Source organism: Schistocerca piceifrons, chromosome 4 (genome assembly GCF_021461385.2).
Source record: "Schistocerca piceifrons isolate TAMUIC-IGC-003096 chromosome 4, iqSchPice1.1, whole genome shotgun sequence".
NCBI lineage: Eukaryota > Metazoa > Arthropoda > Insecta > Orthoptera > Acrididae > Schistocerca > Schistocerca piceifrons.
Window position 1 is genome coordinate 753,238,891 of NC_060141.1, and position 21,594 is coordinate 753,260,484.

The following is a 21,594-nucleotide window of genomic DNA, read 5'->3' on the forward strand; positions in this document are numbered from 1 at the left end:
CATCAACATGCCTTTCGGTCTCTATAAATACAAGAGTCTTCCGTTTGGCATTTCCTCTGCCCCTGCGATTTTCCAGCAGTATCTCGAGCAACTTACGCAACCAATACCGGCTTGTGTCAATTACCTCGATGATTTCTTAGTCACGGGGCGCGCACGCCAGGAACACCCGGGCAACCTCAGTACCTTATTTCATGCCCTGCAGGCTGCGCGTTTACGTTGTCGACTGGAGAAGTGCAGTTTTTTTCAACCGGAAGTGGAGTACTTAGGACATTGGCTCAGTAAAGATGGCATTCGCCCTTCGGACCGCAATGTCACAGCCATCGATGCCCTTCCCCGTCCACAAAACTTATCCGAACTCTAGGTATTTTTGGGGAAAGTCAATTATTACTTAAAGTTCTTACCCCAAGCCGCCCACATCGCATCCCCTAAATCGCCTGCGATGCAAAGGGGTACCTTACACGTGGACTTCTGCCTGCGATCAGGCTTTCACCCGCCTGAAGACGATGCTGAAATCTGCCCTTGCCTGACGCCTTTCTCTCCGGATCGTCCCTTGGTGGTGGCAGCCGATGCCTCAGCGTACGGGATTGGGGCAGTCCTGGCACACAGGAATGAGGATGGGTCGGAACAACCTGTGGATATGCATCCAAGACGTTAACTCCTGCGCAAAGGAATTACTCTCAGATCAAAAAGGAGGCTCTTGCCATTATTTTTGCAGTTCAGAAATTTCACATTTACCTGTTTGGGGCGCGGTTCACCCTCCTCATGGATCACAAGCCCTTAGTGTCGCTTTTCGGGCCCCATTCGCACCTCCCAGAACGGACGGCTCAGTGTCTTCAGCGCTGGGCATTGTTCTTGCGTAATTACACTTACACCATCCGCTATAAGCCCACCAGTCTACACACTAATGCAGATGCCTTGTCACGTCTCCCAGCAGGACCCGATCCGGCGTTCGACCAGCAGGAAGTCCTATGGTTCCACATCGACTCTGCCCGCCAGGAGACTCTCGATGGATTTCCTCTGACAGCCATGCAAATTGCTGCTCCCACACGCAAGGACCCCATTCTGCGGCAAGTCCTCCGCTATGTGACCCATGGTGGGCCTCCCTACCTTACCCAACGTTTGAAAACGGACTTCAGCCCGTGGCGTCACGTCTCACACAGACTTTTGGTGATGGGGGACGTCCTCCTGTTGTCCACGGACTCTGACGCCCATCGGGCGATCATCCCTCCGGACTTACGCCACCGCATCCTGCACTTATTACACCGCGGACACTGGAGGATGTCTCGCATGAAGGCGTTGGCTCAACGACATGTCTATTGGCCAGGGATCGATGGAGACATTGAGCACCTGGTCCGTGGTTGCACAGTGTGTGCGCGTCATCAGGCTAGTCCTCCACAATCTTTCGCGCCCTGGCCAACACCCAGCCAACCCTGGGACAGGATCCATCTCGATTTTGCAGACCCCTTTTTAGGCTCCATGTGGCTCCTCATCATTGATGCCTATTCCAAATACCCATATGTGGTTCGCATGGCGTCCACCACCACTGACGCCACCCTCACCGCCTAGGCCCAGGTGTTGGCCACTGAAGGCCTTCCTCAGACGTTGGTCACAGATAATGGGCCCCAATTCACGGCGTCCTCGTTCCAGGCCTTCTGCTCCGCTAATGGTATCAAACATATTCGCTCTCTCCCCTTCCATCCTTCATCCAATGGCGTGGCGGAACACCTGATCCGCACTTTCAAACAGCAGCTGATGAAATCAGTGGAGCCGTCGGCCACCACCTCGGCCCTCACCTTGTTTCTAAGCACCTACCGCACTACACCGGTGGCCGGTCATAGTCCTGCCGAACTCCTTCACGGGCAACAACCTCGGACCCTCCTCCACCTGCTGACACCATCCCCTTCTGGGCCTCGCTCTCGCCCCTCCCGGCACTACGCCCCAGGCATGGCTCCGATCCGTGGCCCAAGGCGTTCCTGCTGTTGGTTGTGGTTACTACACTTTATGTCAAGGTTTCATGTTAGTTTCACAACCTGGGTTACCCCTAGGTACTTCACTGCTCTGTCTACCAGTAGAATTTCGTTTGAGAGCTTAAGATTCTGGCAGATTCCCAGTTCGCCCATTGGTAACACTCCTTTAACTATTTTTAATGGATTTTTTGTGTGGTACGTTGCACATGCATGTTTCATTTAATGGGACAAAATTTCCCTGAGTGGTATGAAAATATAATAGTTGGTTACTATTATCTTTTGTCAATACCTAACACAGTACACTCTTAGATTTTTACTACTTGTAATTCCTCTGTTTGTTTCATCCGTTTGTCACTTGCATCATCTTCTATCACCCAGCTGTATTTTTCATTGTCACCTTTATAATGAGAATGACTTCCCTTTTTCACATCCATAGTAATACAAATCTTCCAAGATGCCAGCACATCTTTCCTAATAATGAATTCTTCACACTCATCTGTGTTCAAGCTTGTTCATGATGTGCCTCCACATCCTTAACTCATGTATGTAGTGAACATCATTCACTGTTTCCATACTCTATTGAGGAAATGCACACTGCATGACATTCTCTTCACCTTTATGCAACCTGTGAAAGGAGTGTGTTCACCCAATTCATTATGGTTGCATTCACTTGCATAACAGGCTTGTCTGTTTATTCCAATGGAGTGTTCATTACATTACACGTAAAATAGGTTGGTCTCTTACAGATATGATGCATCCGTGTCATATGCATATCACTTGAAAAAGACCAAAACTACTTGGTTACAACGAAATAAAAAAAACTAGGTTACTCAAGCTATTACTTACCCTCAAGAGGTCAAATATTTAGAACAGCTGATACAAACTCATTAAGTAAAAGCGTATGAAATATCCTAGGTTTCAGGACTATTAATTCCTCCCTGAGGATGGAAGAGGGATCTGCAGAAAGGGTAGATCACTCAAACCCCAGGATGACAAGGACCCACCTGTAGTGAGGACAAGGGTGTGCAAGGATGAATGGAGCACTGGCAGACAGTGTTGGAGGTCAGAGATAGTTCACTGGCAAGCACTGTGTCAGCTTTAGTCCAGAGGATGAATGAGAAGTAAAGACAGATGAAGAGGAACAGAAACAAATAATGTAATTAGAAACTAGAACGGAAAAAATGAAATAGAGAGGAGGGAGAGTACGAAGATGAAAAAGTAAATGAAAATAAATGGTCACATAGTCAATAAAATCAAAATGATAAAAAATAATCATAATGAAAAAGAAAGGTGATGGTGTGTTAGCAGAGTACAGGAGGACCTAGGCACACAAGTATGTGTTGAAGGGCAAGTTTCAATACTGGGCATCCCTAAGCTAGACATTTCTTGTATACATGCCCATTCATGCACTCAGCCAGTATACACAAAACACTGTGCTGCGGAGACAAATTAGGCAATAAAGAACATGCATGGTTCCACAAGTTGCTCTTTGTTTGATATTGTCGTATATACCAGTGTCACAACAGGAGTAGGTGCTAGTGGGTGAGTGCATAAGGCAGGTTTCACAGATAAGACGATTGCAGTAATAAGAAACTTGGGGTACATAAAATGGTTGGGAATACCATAACTAGGATAATACAGTGGTGAAGAGGGTTATAGAAGGTGACAGTGGATGGTGTAGGAAGGATATCAGGAAGAGAGGATTTTTTTTCATTGCTTGAATTGGGAAGTCAGTCTCACTGGTGTAATTTAGTGAGGCAGTCAAGGCCTGGATGGTACTGGGTAACAAGGATAATGCATTCAAGCTTCTCTCTCTCTACTTTTTTTTAAAAAGTAAGAGCCGCATTAATCAGAGTGTGAGTCTTCAATGAAATATTATTCCTACAGCAGCTGCAGCCCCTTTATCTTTCATTCCAGAATAATTAAATATGCAATCACAAATTTTTTGAAAGATTTCCCCTTTTACTTTGTTTCTGTTATAACCAGGAAATCAACTTATCTTTCCTTAATCTCAGTTACTACAACAACAATTTTTGACTAAGTTCACCTAAGCTCCATATTTCAATCAACCGTTTGCCTAAAAGTAAAAATAATTGTTCTTTCTCTATTACTATTGGTGTCATAATCTTTAACCATCTGGCTTTTTCTTTTTTGACTGCAAATGAATTGACAGATCTGGTATAGCAAATTGGCTGTCACTGGATAATCTAGTGATAGAGATATTATCTCCATGTCTCTGGATCCTAATATACCTATGAGTTTCCCACTCTAACCGCAAGGCAGTGACTAATGGTTCATATGCTTCACTGACCATTTATAAATAATGACAGCAGAAGCGTAATCACTAAGCCTAAAAATCTGCAGTTCATTAATATCAAAATGTTTCACTTACAAAACTTTATTTTTTAATGTGGTCTAAATGTTAAGCTCAAAATGTGTCACTTGAGAAAAGATTCCATGCTAACTCTCCAGAACCAATCAGTGACAAGTGCATATTAGTAGCAAGAAAAATTTTAGCAACGAAGCACAAGCAGCTTGGCCTGAATAGTGACTAATGCACATGGAGTGCCTGCAAACTCTTCTTTGAGCCAGTCTATTGGTGATTTTAATGCAACATCAACATTTCCTTTCTCTTAACTGCTGTGTGCATTGAGGAAAGTTTCAGTTTCTTTCCAATTTTTGGTTTTAAACATATGGTATTGCTTTGATGCACTAACATGAAACAAATTAAATGAATGCAGAAAATTGAACAGTGACAGCTTTGCGAGGAAGATTCATACCCAGATGTTAGGCAAATAAGGAAGTCGTCAGAAAGTAAAAACAAAATCAGAGCCAATAATAAGATTACAATAGTGGGGAGCTGTTCCCTTATTCATATAAAGTGAATTTGTCTAAATCCAAGCAACCTTAACCATCAAACATTGCAGCGTTCAGTAGCACTGCATAAGCTGTTTCTGAATATTGTATTTTATTTCACTGAACAGTGTTAATATATTGTCATAAAATAAGTAATGAGCAGTAACTCCTCTAGAATGAGATTTTCACTCTGCAGCGGAGTGTGTGCTGATATGAAACTTCCTGGCAGATTAAAACTGTGTGCCCGACCGAGACTCAAACTCGGGACCTTTGCCTTTCGCGGGCAAGTGCTCTACCATCTGAGCTACCGAAGCACGACTCACGCCCGGTCCTCACAGCTTTACATCTGCCAGTATCTTGTCTCCTACCTTCCAAACTTTACAGAAGCTCTTCTGCGAACCTTGCAGAACTAATCTGCCAGGAAGTTTCATATCAGCGCACACTCTCCTGCAGAGTGAAAATCTCATTCTGGAAACATCCCCCAGGCTGTGGCTAAGCCATGTCTTCGCAGTATCCTTTCTTTCAGGAGTGCTAGTTCTGCAAGGTTTGCAGAAGAGCTTCTGTAAAGTTTGGAAGGTAGGAGACGAGATACTGGCAGAAGTAAAGCTGTGAGGACTGGGTGTGAATTGTGCTTCGGTAGCTCAGATGGTAGAGCACTTGCCCGCAAAAGGCAAAGGTCCAGAGTTCGAGTCTCGGTCAGGCACACAGTTTTAATCTGCCAGAAAGTTTCAGTAACTCCTGTGTCGTAATCCCCACATACAGCTCATTCTCAGAAAAAAAAAAGCTCGATGCACAAAGTGTAGCCTACTTTGTTATGCAATTTTTATGAGGCACAAAGCAGAGGCACACTATCCTAAAGGTTGTAACCTCCACATCGCTGCTTTTCTCCAGGTAATGTGCAGTGCACTGCTTGCTTGTGAAACTTACCACTTCACTCTCAAAAACAGGTCAAGAGCAAACACAGCACAGGATGCCACAGTTGCAGGGCTCTGGCAATCTATGTATAGCCTGAAGCAGTACGCAGAGTATAATTCTTCCACAGGTGAACTCAACACTTACAGCCAAAAAACAAAAACAATATCTTTGTTATTCAATACAGAGAAAGGCACTATCAGTCAATATATAGCTGACAAGTGGGCTACATTCATCACATGATACCTTAAATATATTATTACAAAATACATTACCATATCAATGATGTTTTCTCTAAAGATTGATAGCTTCTTCAGGAATGTGACAACTAATATTAGAAGGTCACAGTTGTCTCTATCAAGACTTTTTGTAAGCATTCCACAAATATTCTTTTTCCTCATTTTATCCTCCACTTTTGTATCTTCAGCGATGTTCAACAAGAGATAGAATGAAACTGGAAAACAACAACATAAAAAGAAATTACATTGAATCTTACGAATATAATATGTAACAGTGAGTGGTGAAGTAATCAAATCATGCTCTCTCTCTCTGCTCTTTCATACATATGGTACAAAAAGCTGTGGCAGAACGTAATTAGTTTAGGAGTAAAGGTAACAACTCACTGAAAAGCAGAAGCATTGAGGTACACAAAACGAATAAAGGTTTGCTAGCTTTACGATGAATCTATACGTATACACATGGATGCAACCCACTGCCCACCACCCCCCTGCAAAAACACACACTGACCACACTAATTGCTATATGTGCTGCTCCTGTGGATGCATGAAATCAATCTAAAGACTCATACTACTGTGCGACACATAACTGTTATATAAGAGAGATGAAGGGATACAAGATATTTAGAAATAATGGTTTATAGTACAATGGATCAGAATATTTATATTCTAGCCTTAGAATATATGTTTTTGAAATCCACCCCAAAATGAAAGACAAAAATTATCCATGAAAGCTTTCATGTACACATCTGGACAATTCCACTGCTAAAAATTAGTTACATTTTGGATTGTCTCCTGGAAGACTTCAGTATGTTATTTTTGAGCTTTAACTGCAGTCATGCAGAGGTTTCTCAGTCAAGTTAATTAGAAACTTGTTTTATTTTTTACACTTTGCCAATTTATGAAATGTAGCTTCAGCTCAGTTTCCATTAATCTGGCATTCCCTTTAGATATGTAATCAAAAGTAGGAAGAGTGGGCATGTTATCACATGTTAAGATTTCTTCCAGTTCCAAGTGCATATGGTGCATGGAGAGAATGACTGTTTAAATGCATCTGTCCACACTTTAATTTGCCTTCACAGTCCTTATGGAAGTGATCCTAATTATTCTAAGTCTGCTTGTTGTTTAAACTATGAGTGAGCCTATGTGATCATTCCTTCACATATTGCCACAAACCGTTACACCCAAGTATCCGTACGAGTTCTTTCCAATTGCGGCTCACTGATGTTGCAGTAATAGGATACTATTTTTTCGGCATTTTGCGGAGTCAACAATTTTACAATTCTGCACATTTAATGGAAGTTGAAAATGTTTTCACCATTTTGAAATCTTATCAGGATCTGACTGACTATTCTGTAGCTTCTCTTGCAGGAATAGTGGATGCATGATCTGCAGAAAGTCTAACGTTACTATTTATATTACCTGTCAGGTCATAAATAGACAACATGAGCAGCAGAGATTGCACTACACTTCCCTGCTAGTGTATACCTTAAGTTACTTCTATTTCTGTTGATGACTCTCCATCCAAGACAACATACAATGTCCCTTCTACCAAGGAAGCACCAATCCAACCACAAATTTTGATGGAACCCATGTGGTCATATGTTGTTATTGTGGTCTTCAGTTCTGAGACTGGTTTAATGCAGCTCTCCATGCTCCTCTATCCAGTGCAAGCTTCTTCATCTCCCAGTATGTACTGCAGCCTACATCCTTCTGAATCTGTTTAGTGTATTCATCTCTCGGTCTCCCTCTACAATTTTTACCCTCCACGCTGCCCTCCAATGCTAAATTTGTGATCCCTTGATGCCTCAGAACATGTCCTACCAACCGATCCCTTCTTCTCGTCAAGTTGTGCCACAAACTCCTCTTCTCCTGAACCCTATTCAGTACCTCCTCATTAGTTATGTGATCAACCCATTTAATCTTCAGCATTCTTCTGTAGCACCACATTTCGAAAGCTTCTATTCTCTTCTTGTCTAAACTATTTATCGTCCATGTTTCACTTCCATACATGGCTACACTCCATACAAATACTTTCATAAATGACTTCCTGACATTTAAATCTATACTCGATGTTAACAAGTTTCTCTTCTTCAGAAAGGCTTTCCTTGCCATTGCCAGTCTACATTTTATATCCTCTCTACTTCGACCATCATCAGTTATTTTGCTCCTCAAATAGCAAAACTCCTTTACTACTTTAAGTGCCTCATTTCCTAATCTAATTCCCTCAGCATCACCCGAATTAATTCGATTACATTCCATTATCCTCATTTTGCTTTTGTTGATGTTCATCTTATATCCTCCTTTCAAGACACTGTCCATTCTGTTCAACTGCTCTTCCAAGTCCTTTGCTGTCTCTGACAGAATTACAATGTCATCGGCGAACCTCAAAGTTTTTATTTCTTCTCCGTGAATTTTAATACCTACTCCGAATTTTTCTTTTGTTTCCTTTACTGCTTGCTCAATATACAGATTGAACAACATCGGGGAGAGGCTACAACCCTGTCTTACTCCCTTCCCAACCACTGCTTCCCTTTCATGTCCCTCGACTCTTATAACTGCCATCTGGTTTCTGTACAAATTGTAAATAGCCTTTCGCTCCCTGTATTTTACCCCTGCCACCTTTAGAATTTGAAAGAGAGTATTCCAGTCAACATTGTCAAAAGCTTTCTCTAAGTCTACAAATGCTAGAAACGTAGGTTTGCCTTTCCTTAATCTTTCTTCTAAGATAAGTCGTAAGGTCAGTATTGCCTCACGTGTTCCAGTGTTTCTATGGAATCCAAACTGATCTTCCCCAAGGTTGGCTTCTACTAGTTTTTCCATTCGTCTGTAAAGAATTCGTGTTAGTATTTTGCAGCTGTGACTTATTAAGCTGATAGTTCGGTAATTTTCACATCTGTCAACACCTGCTTTCCTTGGGATTGGAATTATTATATTCTTCTTGAAGTCTGAGGGTATTTCGCCTGTTTCATACATCTTGCTCACCAGATGGTAGAGTTTTGTCAGGACTGGCTCTCCCACGGCCGTCAGTAGTTCCAATGGAATATTGTCTACTCCGGGGGCCTTGTTTTGACTCAGGTCTTTCAGTGCTCTGTCAAACTCTTCACGCAGTATCATATCTCCCATTTCATCTTCATCTACATCCTCTTCCATTTCCATAATATTGTCCTCAAGTACATCGCCCTTGTATAGACCCTCTATATACTCCTTCCACCTTTCTGCTTTCCCTTCTTTGCTTAGAACTGGGTTTCCATCTGAGCTCTTGATATTCATACAAGTCGTTCTCTTATCTCCAAAGGTCTCTTTAATTTTCCTGTAGGCGGTATCTATCTTACCCCTAGTGAGATAGGCCTCTACATCCTTACATTTGTCCTCTAGCCATCCCTGCTTAGCCATTTTGCACTTCCTGTCGATCTCATTTTTGAGACGTTTGTATTCCTTTTTGCCTGTTTCACTTACTGCATTTTTATATTTCCTCCTTTCATCAATTAAATTCAATATTTCTTCTGTTACCCAAGGATTTCTACTAGCCCTCGTCTCTTTACCTACTTGATCCTCTGCTGCCTTCACTACTTCATCCCTCAAAGCTACCCATTCTTCTTCTACTGTATTTATTTCCCCCATTCCTGTCAATTGCTCCCTTATGCTCTCCCTGAATCTCTGTACAACCTCTGGTTCTTTTAGTTTATCCAGGTCCCATCTCCTTAAATTCCCACCTTTTTGCAGTTTCTTCAGTTTTAATCTACAGGTCATAACCAATAGATTGTGGTCAGAGTCCACATCTGCCCCTGGAAATGTCTTACAATTTAAAACCTGGTTCCTAAATCTCTGTCTTACCATTATATAATCTATCTGATACCTTTTAGTATCTCCAGGGTTCTTCCAGGTATACAACCTTCTTTCATGATTCTTAAACCAAGTGTTAGTTATGATTATGTTGTGCTCTGTGCAAAATTCTACCAGGCGGCTTCCTCTTTCATTTCTGTCCCCCAGTCCATATTCACGTACTATGTTTCCTTCTCTCCCTTTTCCTACACTCGAATTCCAGTCACCCATGACTATTAAATTTTCGTCTCCCTTCACAATCTGGATAATTTCTTTTATTTCATCATACATTTCTTCAATTTCTTCGTCATCTGCAGAGCTAGCTGGCATATAAACTTGTACTACTGTAGTAGGTGTGGGCTTCGTATCTATCTTGGCCACAATAATGCGTTCACTATGCTGTTTGTAGTAGCTTACCCGCATTCCTATTTTCCTATTCATTATTAAACCTACTCGTGCATTACCCCTATTTGATTTTGTGTTTATAACCCTGTAGTCACCTGACCAGAAGTCTTGTTCCTCCTGCCACCGAACTTCACTAATTCCCACTATATCTAACTTCAACCTATCCATTTCCCTTTTTAAATTTTCTAACCTACCTGCCCCTGGGTACCATAGCAAAAAAATCCATCAGATTGTGGTGTATGGATGTTACTACATCACATTTTAATGGTGAAGCATTAACAATTGGGGCATTCCCTTCGTTTTAGCTAATAACCAAGTGTGAAACAAGTTTTAAAATGTATTTAATTGTACACACTCAAGCCTAAAATCTTATGCTGGAACTTTTAATCACTGAAGATCAGTTGATACATTCACATCTCATTCAGACAACAGCAAGTCATAACCTGCTGCAATAGTATAGCCTCTTCTTCGTGTCCATCTGTTCTTACTTACATATAAAACTATTTGAGGGGAGAGGGGAGAGGGGCGAGGGGCGAGGGGCGAGGGGCGAGGGGCGAGGGGCGAGGGGCGAGGGGCGAGGGGCCAGGGGCCAGGGGCCAGGGGCCAGGGGCCAGGGGCCAGGGGCCAGGGGCCAGGGGCCAGGGGCCAGGGGCCAGGGGCCAGGGGCCAGGGGCCAGGGGCCAGGGGCCAGGGGCCAGGGGCGAGGGTGAGACCCATACCATTTAAAATACAGGTCCCCATTTCCTAAAATAGGAATGCCTCAATATCTTTGGAAAACCCACATATGCATTTCTGTTGTTACATTACGTGTCCTACAATTTGGAGGATGGATTAGAAAAGAAGCAAAATTTAACTTGTAATTCTTCATGCTTTCCCAGCAATCTGTTGACATCTTGGATATTTGGGAATCCAGCCGGATGTTCGCGTCGTTCTTGCACGATATTTCTACAGCATCCCTCGCTGTCTTCTTCAGGTGCTACCTGACACTGGTCCTTGGGTCGATCAAGTCCAGTATTTATGCCTGGAAGGAGCTAAGCGTTCCCTAATCGGTCTGTGCCGAGTCGAGTGTTCCGTCTGTGGTCCACACCTGCCAGACTCGGCTTCAATGGACCCCTCCAGTCACGGATGTTCCAACTGGAACAAATCAGCACTCCCTGGAATCCAGCGCTTGAGCTTGTGAAAACTTTATGCAGGACACTTCGGGATTCTACAAGAAATAGAAGTGGAGACCGAGAGAACAGCCGTGAGACAAGGTGTCGGACATTAGAGACCAGATTTGACACACCCCAGATCATGAACTCGACTTCAGAAGACGGCCAGGCTTGGCGTGGATGGCGGTTGGAACACCGGTGACCAGAGAGGGCCAATGTAGCTGCGTCTGGTGGGCGTGGACCACAGATGGAACACACGATGCGGCGCGGACCGATTACGGAGCGCCCAGCACAAAACAGAAGTTTAAATCATAGTAACAGTCATGAGACAGAGTACCCAACATCTCATATTGGGTCTGACACACCTTGGATAACGACCACAACCATTGAGGATTGCCAAAATGGGCGCAGATGGCAGTCAGAACATCCGCAACTGGAGGGGTCCATTGAAGCAGAGTCTGGCGGGCATGGACCACAGACGGAACACTCGACTCGGTGCGGATCGATTAGGGAACGCCCAGCTCCTTCCAGGCATAAATACTAGACTCGATTGACCCAAGGACCAGTCTCAGGTAGCACCTGAAGAAGACAGTGAGGCACGCTGTTGAAATATTGTGTGAGAACAACGGGAACATCCGGCTGGATTCCCGAGTATCCAAGATGTCAAAATTTAACTTTATGAAAGATTATGGTGTTATAATACTTACTATTAACTACAATCTAAATGGACAGATAAAAAATATACTCACTAAGCAATGGCAGGGGGGATACACACGTACAAAAGGATTTAACTTTTATGAACTTCCGGAGCCAGTGGCTCCTTCTTCTGGTGGAAGAGTTGAAGGGGAAGGATGAGGGGTGAAGGAAAAGAACTGTAGAGGTTTAGGGAAAGAGGTACAGTTTAGAAAAGTCACCCAGAACCCTGGGTCAGGGAAACTTACTGGACGGAATGAGAAAGAAAGACTGATTGTTGGGCACTGCACTGGACGAGATTCGAGAATATCAGAGCTTAAATGTGGAAGACAGGATAATATGCAAGACAGAGATTACTACTAAAACACTGCGCACAAGTTAATAAGAGTCAAAAGCTAAGTGCACTGCATGTAACAGAGATGGGAGGGGCAACAGCAGGGGCAGAAGAATTATGGATCCCAGTAAAGCCCCATGTTTGGTTTAGATACATTGATGACATCTTCACCGTATGGACTCATGGTGAGGCTGACATGTTAAAATTCCTGGAATCTCTAAATAACTCCTCCCAATTAAATTTCACATGGTTTTATTCCAAATCCCATGCCACTTTCCGTGGTGTTGATCTCACCCTCACCCAAGGCCAGCTACACACATCCATCCACATCAAACCCACTAACAAACAACATTACTTACATTTTGACAGTTACCATGCTTTTCATGTTAAACGTTCCCTCCCATACAGCTGTGCCATTCGAGGCAAACGTATTTGTTTGGATGTAGACCCTTTACAGAAATAAGCCACCACTCTTACTTCAGCCTTCACTGGACATAATTATCCCAACAGCCTAGTTCAAAAGCAGATTTAACGGGCCATCACATCCAATCCTGACAATGCTGATCCCTCCAAAAAATAACTCAGGAGCACACCACTTGTCACCCAGTATTACCCTGGTCTTGAATGTATCAATCAGCTATTTCGACAAGGCCACGAGTTCCTAAAATTATGCCCCGAAATGAGATCCATTCTGCCTGAGATTTTGCCCACCACACCTAGAATAGCTTTTCATCACCCTCCACAACATCATTGTCAGACCCTATGCTCCTTCTGCACCCATCTCCGTACCCTATGGCTCCTACCCCTGTGACCATCCCTGGAGCGAGACCTGCCTTACGCACCTTCCTACCACCACCGATTCCAGCCCTGTAGCAGGCAAACATATACTATCAAAGGGAGAGCCACCTGTGAAATGACACGCATCATATACCAGCTGTTAGAGTAATCACTGTTCGGCCTTTTACATTGGCATGACTACCACCCAGTTATCAGTCAGGGTTAATAGGCATAGTTAGAAGGTGTATACAGGCAACACACAATATCCTGTTGCAGAGTATGCTGTACAACATGACAGTCATGACCTCAGTGCCTGTTTAACCACAGGCACCATCTGGATTCTTCCCTCAGACAACAGTTTCTCAGAACCCTGCAGGTAGTAACTAACACAACAACATGTTCTTGCTTCTCACCACCCACCTAGCCTTAATTTACATTAATTCCTCCCATCTCAGCATTTAGTCACAGTAATTACCCCTTTCTTCATTCCATTTTAGTTTTCTACATCTTTAATTTTCTGACTTGTCTATTCTTTGCTGTCCCCCCCCCCCCACCCCCCCCCCACCCCCCCCCACCCCCCACTCCCTCCACCACACCACCTCTGTTACAAACAATGCACTTAGCTTTTCACTCTTATTAACTCATGCACAATGTTTTAGTAGTAACCCCTGTCTTGCAAATTACCTGTCTTCCAACTATAAGCTTTCACATTTTCAAATCTCGTCCGGTCCAGTCCCCAAAAATCAGTCTTTCCTTCTTATCCTGTCCAGTAAGTCTCCCCTGACCCGAAGTTCTGGGTGACTTTTCTAAACCGAGTGGTCCCTTTCATAAGATTTGTTTATTGTTTTCATCTTGTAATTTCTAATACTGTAATATCTGTATTATGAAAATGATACATTGCTACTAACCATATAGCAGAGATGTTGAGTCACGAACAGGAGGAACAAAAAGACTACTTAACACATAAGCTTTCAGTCAGAAACACATACACAAACGCACACACAAATGCATACACGAACAGACCACAGATACTTCAATAGTTACACTCATAAGTTTGGCAATAACATTCGATCTTTGGCAAAAACATTTGACAGTCGGCAACAGAAACCAAAACATTGCTTTAAAACAAGCGTTCAGTGCATAGTGTTGTGGAATGAGGGAAAAAACTGCAAATTGGCGTTCATAAGAAGAAGAACAACACCAAAAATGCAACAGGAGCATAATATGTAGGAAATTGTCCACGCAACCTGTAAGTACAGTTCAAAACATTACTACTTAATAGGAAATACCAACCACCAGAACTGTTTATAACCTATAGGCACAATGACAAAAATGTAAATAAAATAGCTAACATATGTACATATTCCAGGCCACTGATGATGCCTTGCAGAAAATAAAGGCGAAACGTGTATGGCACTAAAATTGTGTTTTATTCAGTTGCTGTCAGACGGTCCATAAGTAAAAATTATTAATATACCGTAATATTACACGCAACTGAGGGAGACAGGACTATAAAAGTTGAAGATGTCAATACAGCTATGTCAAGCATTCCCTGTCAACGTGTACAACAGGTTCAAGAAAATACATCTGAGACTCCATAAGACGATACAGCATATAAAATGCAACAAAACATGCAAAAAGAACAATTTAATTCCAAGTTACATTAATGTAAAGGTTAAAAACAGTTCTACAGTGGCACAAAAGTCGAAATCATTTGCAGAACGATATTGGTTACTACATGAAATTAAGATGCTCTATTCGAAAAAACAGCACCTAAACATGATGCTCTATGAGACTCATCTAGAATTGGCAAAAAACATAGGAAACGCCGCAGTTTTCATGCCACTAGTAGAAAAAACTGAACACAACACATACACAGCAATGAAACATTTACAAACCAAACATAAACAGACGATAATGAAACTAACAGTAAAAAAGACGCAAAAACACGTTTACATTTAAAATGTGAAACCACATGAACACCAACACACATTCCATCCACGCTTAGTTAACCTAACAGAGACAGAACTAAACGAAAATGAAAAAATGCTCTTGGAAAAAGGTTTGAAACACTGCATCAATAGCAAAGTGAACAATCAATACATAGAAAATCTCATAGTAGAAACTGAACACATTCTTACACGTAAAGAACAACAAAATCATTGTGAAACAAACATAGGACTGACAAGAGAACTAGTAAAAAAAGAAATAAAAGGCATAATAAAACAAACACAGCAGACACCCAATAAGAACAACCAAACAGAAGCAGCTACTATGAGAAGGTTAAAACAAAAGTTAACAGACAATAACATATTAATAACAAGAGCAGACAAGGGAAATGTAACAGTACTCATGGATAAAGAGCAATACATCACAAAAACCAAGGAATACATAAACACCAACGCCATACAAAAACTGAAGTCAGATCCAACCACACGATTCCAGGCAAATGTGAAACGAACACTGAAAAACATTGAACACACACTCACAGACAAACAGAAATACTACTTAACACAGAAAAACCCACAAGCACCGACACTCCGAAGTCAACCGAAAGTACATAAAGACGGAATGCCAATGAGAGCTGTTATCAACTTCAAGAAAGCCCCAACATACCGCATAGCCAAACACCTCCAAAAGTTAGTTACAAAACACTATAAAGTAGAAAACAACAGATCAGTGATAAACACAGGAAACCTAATAGAAAACATACAGAACATACAGGTACCACACACAGCATCACTGATTTCATTCGATATAGAAAATATGTATACCTCCATCCCTATCACAGAAACAATAGAAATCATAGAACAAAATCTCTCATCCCACAGCAACCTCACCACAGACGCAATAAAAGAAATAACAGATATGCTCAGACTGACAACTGAACAAAACTACTTTCAGTTTGAGAAAGAATATTATCTACAAACTGATGGACTGCCCATGGGATCCCCAATATCAGGAACACTAGCAAACATTTTCATCAGTCACCTAGAAAATCAGATATTTGATAAGATAACCACAACTGAAAGTTTCAAAATCATGTATTGGTACAGATACGTGGATGACATTATTTGTCTGGTAGATGAGCCAAGTGCAAAAATAGATGAACTCCATTCAGAAATAAACAAAGCTCATCAGAACATAAAATTCACACTTGAAAAAGAAAAAGAAAATCAAATAAATTTTCTTGACATTACAATTAAAAAAGAAAATGGTAAACATACATTTAACATCTTTAGAAAACCAACAGCCACAGACACAATAATACATTCCACATCCAACCACCCCCACAGCCAGAAACTTGCAGCACTAAGACACACGTTACATAGATTAAACAGAATCCCACTCAGCAAGAGAAAATATGAACAAGAAATGAGTACAATCATACAAATAGCTAGAAACAACGGGTATGACACACATGTGGTACACAAGCTCAATCAAAAAATAAAAACACAAAAAAAAAAACACACAACAGTTCCACAATACAAAAGAACTCACAAGTTGAAAACTTACAAACACACTCAACAAACACACACAATGACAACACCACACAGAAAAGAACCAGATGGTACACCATGACCTACACACATAAACTAACACACAGAGTTGCAAACATCCTAAAGAGACAGGGCTTCAAAATAGCATAGAAGCCTGGGCAAACCCTTCAATCACACCTAAGCCAGCCAGCTACCAAGAGAGACAAATTCCAACAATCAGGAATATATAAACTTGAATGCCAAAGTTGTGATGCAGTATACATAGGCATGACATGCAGGAATTTTCAAACAAGATACAAAGAACATATCAGATGTTGGAAGTATGAAACAAACCGTTCCACATTTGCAGAGGATTTAAAACACTACAACCATCATCCTACAAACATGGAACAAGAAATGAAAATAATGAGAATAAGCAACCATGACAAACATCTTATACAAATGCAAGAAAACTTCCACATCCAGAAAGCCATAGCAGAAAATTGCAGACCAATCTTAGCTGACACCAACTCCAGGACGACGAACATGAACAAGAAGATGTGGGTGCAGGATGACATAGGTCACCATCTCCGCAAGCTAGCTGCTGGAGAGGATGCTCCCCAACAAACCGATCAAGGTCTCCATCGCAGTTTAGAAGGTCCAGCCGATCACCTAGCTGCCACAACATGGAAAACTAAAGGCTGCGACCTTCCTTGGAGGTGAGGCCACCGAAGAGAAAAATCCTCCGCCGGCGATCACTACAAAAATGATAGGAAACTACACTGACATCCTCATGGATGGTCGACCAGCCCAAGCTCTTGTAGATTCTGGAGCATCATATTCAGTCATTTCGGAGAAATACCGTCGCTAGTTGCAGAAAACTGTATTCGCTGACAATAAAACATCTCTGCCAAAGGTGGCTAATGGGAAATATGTAAAACCTACAGGAAGATGTACCATTCGTGTGAGTATAAGTGGCCATACACAGCCCTTAGAATTCATCGTCTTACAAGAGTGTACTCATGATGTCATTCTCGGATGGGACTTCCTGAAGGCTTCTCAAGCAATTATAGTTTGTGGTCGCTAGAAGATTATGCTAGACAAGATGAGATACTGTGGACAGGTAGATGCACATCCGCATGTGTGGAGACTATGTGTGCTGGATGAAGTGACTATTCCTGCAGTCAGCGCTAGAAAGGTAATTGTCATGTGTCGTGCCATGCATCAACCCATGGATCTTGTAGTGGAATGCAAGAGAAGTATACCATTGAAGAATAACTTGGTCATCCCAGCCTCTGTCGTCTCATTTAAGAATGGATTCGGTGAATTGTGGATAGTTAACTGTAGCCGAGAACTGCAGATCCTTCCAACACATGTGCGTAGCAAATGCTGAGCCGTTAATTGCAGAACAGCTGAGCATCATAGAAACCTTCCATGCCAAGTCTGTAGGCGAAATGAGCGCTACCACTACGAGACAAGATCTTCTAGCTCGACTATCACCAGATCTCACTAAGAAACAACAGAAGAAGCTACTTGCCATTCTTCAAGAGTTCTCTGAATGCTTCATTCCACAGGTGAAGAGCAAATCAGACAAATCGACAGTGAAGCACTGGATCAGCACTGAAGACCATCAACCATTAAGCCAAAGAGGCTACCGTGTGTCAGCAACGGAATGTTGAATAATTCGTGCCAAGGTAGAGAAAATGATGAAGAATGACATCATTCAGCCTTCACAGAGCCCATGGTCGTCACCAGTGGTTCTTGTTAGAACGGAGGATGGCAGTTGGCGCTTTTGTGCTGATTACAGGAAGCTTAATAAGACAAATAAAAAGGACATTTACCCTCCTCCACGAACTGACGATACACTAGATTGTCTGAAGGGGGCTAAGTTTTTCTCAACCATGGACATGCACTCGGGATACTGGCCAATCGAAGTAGATGAGGCGGATCGTAAGAAAACTGCATTCATCACCCCTGAGGGCCTGTATGAGACTAAGGTAATGCCGTTTGGTTTGTGTAATGCACCAGGAACTTTTGAACGATTGATGGATAATCTTCTAAGGCACCTGAAGTGGATGATGTGTCTTTGTTATTCAGATGACATTATAGTGTTCTCAGAGACATTTGATGAACACACAAAAAGACTGAGGGCTGTTCTTGTCTCCAACAAGGCGGACTGAAACTTAATCCAATAAAGTGTCTCTTTGGAGCAAAAGATATCAGAATACTTGGGACACCTTGTGTCAAACAAAGGTGTGTGGCCACACCCAGAAAAGGTGAGAGCTATAATGGAATTTCCTATTTCTAAAAGTATTAGAGATGTGAGAAGCTTCCTCAGATTGTGTTCTTATTACCGTCAGTTTATCAAAGACTTTTGTATCAAAGGCAGTTCACTCCAAGAGTTGTTAAAAGCCGATGCTAAATTTATCTGGGGTGGTGCCAACATGCCTCTTTTCATGTGCTGTGAAAAGCTCTGACAACTGACCCTGTACTTGGTCTGTACGATAAGAAAGCACCTACAGAACTACACACAGATGCCAGTGGGTACGGGATCAGTACTATTCTGGTGCAGATTGTTGACGGAAAAGAGAAGGTTATAGCCTACGCTTCTAGGGCACTTACAAAAGCTGAGAAAAACTACTCAACTACAGAAAGAGAATGTCTTGCTGTGATCTGGGCCAAGTGCAAATTTCGACAGTATCTCTATGGAAGGTCATTCACAGTTGTTATAGACCATCGTTTACTTTGTTGGTTGACAGGTCTTAAGGATCCAACAGGATGACTCGCCAGGTGATCACTACGTCTTCAAGAGTATGACATTACCATAGTGTACAAAAGTGGAAGAAAACACCAAGATGCCGACTGTCTCTCAAGAAACCCTTTGCATGACCATCAAGACTTTGACTGTCTTGCTGCACTCCAGGATCTCTCTGCTGAGCAGAAGAAGGACGCCAAGATATCTCAAATAATGCTTGCCTTAAATCGGTCAAAGGATGTGAAAGGACAATTTAAGGTGGTTAATGGATTACCTTGCACGAAAAACTTTGGCCCTTTTGGAAAGATGTGGCTACCAGTGATTCCTAAACACATGCGCTTAGATGTTCTACAGAAATTCCGTGACACACCTGAGGCCGGACATTCAGGCTTCATTAAGACACACGATAGAATCTGCAAGAGATTTTTCTGCCCAGATTTTTTTAGGAGTGTTCATCATTGTGTGTCACACTGTCGAGAGTGTCAGAGGAGAAAGGCAGTTCCTCAGAAACCACCTGACCAACTCGTACCAATTCCACCAGCCGAAATGCCTTTCCAGTGTGTTGGGATTGACCTCCTCAGACCATTTCCAACATCTGTTAGTGGCAACAGATGGATTATTGTTTCCACTGGTTATTTGACATGCTATGCCATTACAAAAGCCATGAAAGCTTTCAAGGTAGCCAAATTTATCGTAGAAGACATTATATTAAAACACGGTGCCCCAAGGTTGTTAATTACGGATAAAGGGAAAGTTTGTCAATTAAATCTTGTGACAGAGATAAACCATCAGTGCAACATTACTCATCACATGATGACTGCCTACCATCCACAAACTAACAGGCTCACTGAACGCCTTAATATGACCTTGGCCGACCTGCTATCAATGTTCCTCACCGTTGAGCAGAGCAACTGGGATGAGGTGCTACTTTTCATGACATTTGCCTACAACACCGCCAAACAAGACACCTCGGGATTTATGCCAGTAGTCCTGGTGCATGGGCGTGAAGCGATGACGACGATGGACACTGTGTTTCCGTTACATCCTGATGATGTGGACGACGCCTACGTCACCCAGGTATTAACCAGAGCTGAGGAAGCTTGGCAGTTAGCTTGACTCTACAAGCTGCAGGCTCAAGATGGTATGACACGAGCCACCACCCTGTTGTCTACCAGGCTGGTGACCTCGTCTGGATCTTCACTCCTGTTCAGAAGTTTGGACTCTCTGAGAAGCTCCTCAAGCACTACTTTCGACCTTATAAGGTTGTAAGACAGTTGTCTGATGTTACATATGAAATTGAAGATTTCGACCCCGACACAAGACGACGGAAGATCAGAGATACGGTCCACGTCCTTCGAACGAAGCCCTATAAGGATCCTGCAACCCAGGCTAAATTCGAAGCTCCAGCGACAGGCAACAAGTGGAAAGGCAATGAAGAACACAGTGGCAAGGGAAGTTCTACGAAGGTCACCGCCAGGGTGAACATCAATCATCGGGAGTCAGAGTATGCAGGACCGGTGACTCGTTCCCAGACTAGGAGGACATAACACTGATACGCTGTTCTCTTAAGGAGGGAGCAATGTCGCAGAAGAAGCCAAGCAGCTCAGCCGCCATAGTCTAGTGGTTATATTACTAGATTGTTGCATGGAGGGACATGAGTACAAAACTCACTTGAACTGAAAAATTTTAATTTCTATATTCAGTTCAAGTACATTCTAGAAGTATCCACAGATGGCAAGAAGCATTGTACTGGAATGTTCTGTAACTGTATATATACCATTAGCGTTCTGGCTGGAGGCAGTTCGCACCGTGCTCTTGTATGTGTAAGTGCTGAATAAACCTTTGTTAAGTGAAGTTAGTGTTCGTCATTCATCTACTTACACCTTCCTCTACGTGACAATATTTAATATGTAGAGCTCTGACTAGGCTCTTGTGTTGCTGTCCAAAACAGAAGCAATTAAATCACTGTGCACTATGAATAATTCAATAGCTATAAATAATAACATATGCAGTAAATCTTGGGAATCAAATGTCAGCAAGTGTAATCTGTAGCTCAACAACATAGATTTGAATATCTTGCACTACCTTCTTGGTAAATCACTTGATGCTAAAAAAAGATGTAGAGAACTGTACAACAAATTTAATTTTGTCAATGCTTCCAATGGCATCTCAATGATCTACATTTTACAGCAAAAATAGTGGTT

At 42.3% G+C, this 21,594-nt stretch overlaps 1 protein-coding gene across 2 annotated transcripts in view; it reads right to left on the reverse strand.

The window, feature by feature from the left end:
• The window catches only part of LOC124795324 (kinesin-associated protein 3), a 219,110-nt gene that overhangs the window by 163,186 nt on the left and 34,330 nt on the right, over positions 1-21,594 (reverse strand). For both annotated transcript variants that reach the window (XM_047259297.1, XM_047259298.1), the window contains exon 7: positions 6,011-6,189. In XM_047259297.1, the coding sequence (XP_047115253.1) occupies positions 6,011-6,189 (179 nt within the window). The remainder of the gene's footprint in view (positions 1-6,010; positions 6,190-21,594) is intronic.